Here is a 6,690-nt window from a genome sequence, read left to right on the forward strand (position 1 = left end):
TGCTGTATGACGGGGTTTTATGGGATTTTGTGGGGCAGAGGAGAGGGATTTTTGGGGTTTTATGGGATTTTGTGGGGCAGAGCTGTGGGATGACGGAATTTTATGGGATTTTGTGGGGCAGAGGAGAGGGATTTTTGGGGTTTTATGGGATTTTGTGGGGCAGGGCTGTGGGATGACGGGTTTTTGGGGGATTTTGCGGGGCAGGGGCGGAGGAAAGCCCCGCGGGCGGGAGCGGGAGCGGGTCGGTGCCGCGGCCCAAACCCGGCGGGCCCGGGGGACCGGGAGGGGACGGGAGGAGGAGGAGGAGAAGCCCGGGAAGGGCGCGGGGAGCGGCGGGGCCGAGCTCGGGAGCGGCGGCGGCGGCACCGGCGGTGACGGGGCAGGGGCCGGGGAGGGGGAAAAACCGGGAAAAAACGGGAAAAAACGGGGGAAAAACGGGAAAAATCCGGACAAAACGGGATAAAAATCAGGGGAAGAAGGAGGCAGGGCTCTGGAATGCGCCCCCGGGGGGATTCTGGAAAAAGGCTGGGATGGGACAGGAGCTCCAGGAGGGGAAAAAAAGTTCCAGGATCCCCCTTCCCAAGCCGTGGGAGATGGGATTGGTGCTATCCGGGCACCCCAAAATGTCACCGGGGCGCCTCTGCCGCCCCTCAAATCGCGATCTGAGCCGGGTAAATCCCAAAAAATCGGCTCCAGCCGGGAAGGAGCGGGGAGTTGTCGGAGACAAAGGGGTCTGGCTGCCAGCTGCTGCCGGAGCGGGAATTCGCCTCTTCCCGCTGGGACACGGCCTGGAAAAGCTCCGGAGAGGCGAATGAGGGGTTAGTTGGGGAAAATAATCCCTCTCCCAGGAATTCCAGCCTGGCTGAGGTTTGTTTTTCCATGGCACGGGGAAAGCTGGAGCGGCGGCTCGGGCTGGGCTCTGCCCGACAGAAATGGCAAAAACCCCGTGGTTTAGGGCAAGGCCGGTTGGGAAAGAGCTGCGGAATCCGGAACCCCCCGGCTCCGCTTCTCATCCCAAACAACGTTTCATCCCAAACCCGGAACAGGCGTTTTCCAGAGCGGGGGGGGAAGGAGAAGCTCCAGAGGGAGCTTCCCTGCTCGGGCCGGGGTTTGGGGAGAATCCCAACCCGCCTTTTCCAGCTGGAATCGGAGAAGCGGCCGGGCTGATTCCCGGTCTGTGTTGCCGGCAGGAGGGAAGGATGGAGCCGCTGCTCGGAGTCCTGGCGCTGGCCGCGCTGCTGTCGCCAGGCCTGGCGTGTCCCAGCCCCTGCTCCTGCTCCACCAAGAAGAACGGGCGCCTGCTGGCCGAGTGCGCCTACCGCGAGCTGCGGGACGTGCCGCGGGGCTTGTCGCCGAATGTCACCATCCTGACGCTCTCCGCCAACCGCCTGGGCCGCCTGGGCCGCGCCTCGCTGGCCGAGGTGCCCGAGCTGCAGTCGCTGTGGCTGGGCTACAACCACATCTCGGCAGTGGAGCCCGGCACCTTCGCGGCGCTGCCGCACCTCCGGAACCTGGACCTGAGCCACAACCGGCTGGCCGAGTTCCCGTGGCAGGACCTGCGCAACCTGAGCGCGCTGCAGATCCTCAAGCTGAGCAACAACCGGCTGGCCGCGCTGCCCGGCGGGGCGCTGGCCGGCCTGCGGGAGCTGCGCTCGCTCTGGCTCAACGACAACGAGCTCACCACGCTGGCCCGCGGCTCCTTCCAGGCGCTGCCGGCGCTGGCGCAGCTGCAGCTCTTCCACAACCCCTTCAACTGCTCCTGCAAGCTGTCGTGGCTCGGGGAGTGGGCCGACAGCGCCTCGGTGGTCATCTCCCGGCCGGGCTCCACGCTGTGCGCCGCCCCGCCGCGGCTGCGGGGCCGCGCGGTCACCGACCTGCCGGGCTCGCTGTGCGTGGCGCCCTCGGCGCAGCTCACCTACCTGTCCAGCCCCGCCAGGGCCGGGCCCGGGGGCGGCCCGACGCTCAGCCTGCACTGCAGCGCGGCCGGCAGCCCCCCGCCCGAGATCCGCTGGCGGATCCGCACGGCCGCCGGCAGCCTGGACATCCCCGGCCCCGCGGCCGAGGCGGGCGGCCGGCGCTTCCTGGCCTTCAAGAACGGCACCATGGCCATCCCCGACTTCGGCAAGGGCGACGAGGGCACCTACACCTGCGTGGCCGTCAACGACGTGGGCGCCCGCGACGTGTCGGTGAGCGTGGCGCTGGCCGGCTCCGAGCCGCCGCCGCCCGAGGAGCTGCCCCGCGACGACCCGCAGGCCGGGCAGCCCAGCTGCGCCAGGGACGAGCGGCCGGACCCCGCGGCCGTGGGCGAGAAGCTGCTCATCGTCTACCATGTGCCCCGGCGGGTCAGGAGCGCGGCGCCGGCCCGGGAGTTCCGCCCGGGGGTTCTGCTCCTGTTTCTGCTGGGGCTGTTCTGGTGAAGGGGGATCCGCGTGTTGTTTTTTTTTTTTTTTTTCCGTAGTTTTTTTTTAGTGCCTTTGCTGAGCTTTGGAGCCCCACGGGGCCGGGGAGGGCGGCCCGGCCCCTGGAGGAGCTCGGGGAGTGAATGTGGGGCGGGTCCAGCCCGGATCCCGCATCCCGCTTTGCTCCCGGCTGCGGGAGGTGACAATGGTGACAACGCTGCTGCCACCAGGGCGGGATCCCAGGAGAAAATCCCTTCCCCTGGAGCGGGAAAACCGCCTGGGAATGGGGTCCTGGGGGGCACGGCTGTGACCGAGGGCTGGGATGGAGCCACGGCCTTGGAGCGGGAAGGAATTCCCAGGTTTTATCCCCCTGGAATGCTGCGGGAATTCCAACCCCAAAAACCCGCCTGGGCTGGACCCACCGGGCTCGAGCCAAAGATTCCCAAACCATTCCCGCTGGGAACGGGGGAAGGACTGGGGTGTTCCCAAACCCCTCGGGCAGGATTTGGGAACGTCCATCGCCCCCGCACCGGGACCGCCGCCGGAATTCCCGGTGGGATCCGGGCCCGCCCCGCAGCCCCCCGGCCTCGCAGCGCCCTGTAGGGACAGCAATAAATTTATGCCTTTAATTAACGCCTTTAATTAACGCCTTCAATTAAGAAATACCTGCAATAAACACCTTTAATAAATCAACCATTTTAATAAATATTAATACCTTGAATTAATAAACACCTTGAATTAATAATTACTTTTTATAAACACTTTGAATAAACTGGTTTTTTTTTTTTTCTTTCCCTAAACCTGCCGGGCTCCGCTTGGTCTGTGCATCCCAAAATCCCAAATTCCCCCCGAGCCAGCGGCTCCTGGGATCCCCCAGATTGTCCCCAGCCCTCCTGGATCAGGGGGACACTTCTGTCATTCCCAGCTTTCCCAAATCCTTCCCATTGCCGGAGCATCCCCAAACCCTTCCCAGCTCTGGAAAATCCTCCCAGTTTCCCCAAAATCCTTTCCCATCCCAGAGAATCCTCCCCAGTTTTCCCAAATCCTTCCTGGTGCCAAAGAATTCCCTCAAATCCCCCAAATTCTTCCCAGTGCTGGAGTTTTCCCAAATTCTTCCCATTTCTGGAGCATCCTCCCAGATTTCCCAAATCCTTCCCAGCTCTGGAAAATCCTCCCAGCTCCCCCAAAATCCTTCCCTGTCCCAGAGAATCCTCCCCAGTTTTCCCAAATCCTTCCTGGTGCCAGAGAATTCCCTCAAATCCCCCAAATTCTTCCCAGTGTTGGAATTTTCCCAAATCCTTTCCAATTTCTGGAGCATCCTCCCAGATTTCCCAAATCCTTCTCAGCTCTGGAAAATCCTCCCAGCTCCCCCAAAATCCTTTCCCATCCCAGAGAATCCCCTTAAATCCCCCAAATCCTTCCCAGCTCCAAGATCCCCCAAATTTCCCTCCCCAAATCCTGGAAGGAACCCCCCCCAAAAATTCTGGAATAGCCCAAAAATCCTCCCCTGGGAATGGAAGTGACCCCAAAAATCAGCGGGGAAATCAGAGCCTGGAGTTCTCCAGCACTAAAATCCCAAATTCCAAACGGATTTTAGGGAAAAGCGAGGAGCTCCCGGATTCCCATAAATTTTATGGGATAAAAATTTTGGATTTATTTCATCCCAGGATCCATTTTATCCCTGGGAATTGCAGGGATTTATTCCCAGAATTCCAGCTGGGATGGGAGGGATGAAAATGCGGAAAATTTGGGGTTTCCCAGGAACTATCAGGAAAGGGGAAAAAAAAAAAAAAAATCCCAAAAATTCCGGGAATTCCAGGGATCTCCAGGGAGCCTTGGGTGGGGCTGCGGAAACGGATCCCAAAATTCAGCCCCGCCCGTGGAGCTGCCACCGATTTTTGGGGATTTTTAAAGGGATTTTTGGGATTTTTAAAGGGATTTTTGGGATTTTTAAAGGGATTTTTAAATGGGATTTAAGGGATTTTGAAAGGGGTTTTTGGGATTTTTAAAGGGATTTTTGAAAGGGGTTTTTGGGATTTTTAAAGGGATTTTTGAAAGGGATTTTAGGGATTTTTAAAGTGGTTTTTGGGATTTTTAAAGGGATTTTTAAAAGGGATTTTAGGGATTTTTAAAGGGGTTTTTGGGATTTTTAAAGGGATTTTTAAAAGGGATTTTAGGGTTTTTTAAAGGGGTTTTTGGGATTTTTAAAGGGATTTTTAAAAGGGATTTTAGGGATTTTTAAAGAGGTTTTTGGGATTTTTATAGGGATTTTTGAAAGGGATTTTAGGGATTTTTAAAGGGATTTTTAAAAGGGAATTTAGAGATTTTTAAAGGGGGTTTTGGGGTTTTTAAAGGGATTTTTGAAAGGGATTTTAGGGATTTTTAAAGGGATTTTTAAGGGGAATTTTTATAGGATTTTTTTTTATTTTATTTTAAAAGGGATATTTTAAGGTATTTTAAGGATTTTGAAAGGGAATTTTTAAAAGGTATTTTAAAGGGATTTTTAAAAAGGATTTTTAAAGGGATTTTGGGGTTTTTTAAAGGTTTTTAAAAAGGGATTTTTGGGATTTTTAAAGGGATATTTTAAGGTATTTTAGGGATTTTTAAGGAATTTTAAAAAATTATTTATTTGGTTTTTAAAGGGATATTTTAAGGTATTTTAGGGATTTAAAAGGAATTTTTGAAAAGAATTTTTTTTGTTGTTGTTTTTAAAGAGATTTTTAGAGGGATTTTGGGGATTTTAAAAGGGATTTTATAGGGATATTTTAAGGTATTTTAGGAATTTTTGAAAGGGATTTTCCTGGTGGTTGAGAATTCCTTTGGCTGGGTGAGGGAAGGAATCTTGGAGCGTTTGGGATTGAAGGAGCCACCAGGAACCTGCTCATTCCAGCCCAAAAATTTGGGAATTGTGGGATTTAAGAGCGGGAAGAGATGATCCAGCATCACCTCGTTCCCATCCCGTTGGTTTTTATCCCAAAAAATTCCCGTTCCTGCCCTTCCCAAAGCTGAAATTTTGGGCTTTTCCCATAAAACCGCCCTAAAGTGGGATCATGGATTGGATCCTGACATTCCCAGCTGGAGCAGATCCCAAAATCTCTGCTGGGCGAGGTCATCCCAACCAATTTTGGGATGCTGGGTTGGTCCCAAATCCCTCTGGAAACGGGAATATCCAAGGAAAATGCGGATTTGGGAGCAGGGATGAGGTGTCTGTTTATTCTCCTTCCCCCACGATTCCCAGGGAGGATTTCCATGGATCCCAGCCCCGGAAAACCGCGGGATTGCCACGAAACCGGGAATGGAAGAGGACAGGGAGCAGCGGGGCGGGGATTGGATCCTTCAAAAATTGGGGGGAAAACGTCCTGGGAGAGGATGTGGAGCCCAGATAGAGCCGGGATTGGGAAGGGAAAAGCTGGGAATGGGAATTCCAGGGTAATTCCTGGTGGTTGGGAATTTTTTCAGGTGGATGAGGATCCCCCCATGCTCCTCTCCCAGTTATTTGGGAACTGGGCCGTGTTGGAAAAGCTCGTTTGCAGGAGTGAATCCCAAAATATTTTTGGGATGCTGGGAGAGTTTTTTCCTTGGCTCGGCTCCAGGCCGGGCTCGGAGGTGTCACCTCAGGAGTGGCTCAGACGGGATTTTGGGAAAAAACCTTGGAGAGACTCCAGAGGCTGGGAAAGGGAGAGGGAAGTGCCCGAAATTCCTGCCCGGGCAGATGGGGGATGGGATGAGATGGGATCAATGGGATGGGATCAATGGGATCAGTCAACGGGATCAATGGGATGGGAGCAATGGGATCAATGGGATGGGATGGGATTGGGATGGGATCAAAGGAATCAGTGGGATGGGATCAATGGGATGGGATCAGTGGGATGGGAATTTGGGATGGGATCAATGGGATGGGATCAATGGGATGGGATGATATCAATGGGACGGGATGGGATCAATGGGATGGGATTGGGATCAATGGGATGGGATCAATGGGATGGGATTGGGATCAATGGGATGGGATCAATGGGATGGGATCAATGGGATGGGATCAATGGGATGGATGGATGGGATGGGATTGGGGTGGGATGGGATGGGACGGGACGGGATGGAATGGGATTGGGGTGGGATGGGATGGGATCAATGGGATGGGATGGGATGGGATGGGATGGGATGGGATGGGATGGGATGGGATGGGATGGGATGGGACGGGATCAATGGGATGGGATGGGATGGGATGGGATGGGATCAATGGGACGGGATGGGATCAGTGGGATGGGACGGGATCAATGGGATGGGATGGGAT

At 54.8% G+C, this 6,690-nt stretch overlaps 1 protein-coding gene across 1 annotated transcript; it reads left to right on the forward strand.

The window, feature by feature from the left end:
- Positions 1-303: 303 nt before the first annotated feature.
- On the forward strand, positions 304-3,130 carry LOC130257310 (immunoglobulin superfamily containing leucine-rich repeat protein-like). Its single transcript, XM_056499698.1, has 2 exons — positions 304-371; positions 1,191-3,130. The coding sequence occupies exon 2, from the start codon at positions 1,200-1,202 to the stop codon at positions 2,415-2,417; it is 1,218 nt and encodes a 405-aa protein (XP_056355673.1). The 5' UTR covers positions 304-371; positions 1,191-1,199; the 3' UTR covers positions 2,418-3,130.
- The last annotated feature ends 3,560 nt before the right edge of the window (positions 3,131-6,690 follow it).

Source organism: Oenanthe melanoleuca, chromosome 10 (assembly GCF_029582105.1).
Source record: "Oenanthe melanoleuca isolate GR-GAL-2019-014 chromosome 10, OMel1.0, whole genome shotgun sequence".
NCBI lineage: Eukaryota > Metazoa > Chordata > Aves > Passeriformes > Muscicapidae > Oenanthe > Oenanthe melanoleuca.

Bases quoted from the DNA above. Each gene is read 5' to 3' on its own strand.
- LOC130257310 (XM_056499698.1), top strand. From the start codon at position 1,200: ATGGAGCCGCTGCTCGGAGTCCTGGCGCTGGCCGCGCTGCTGTCGCCA.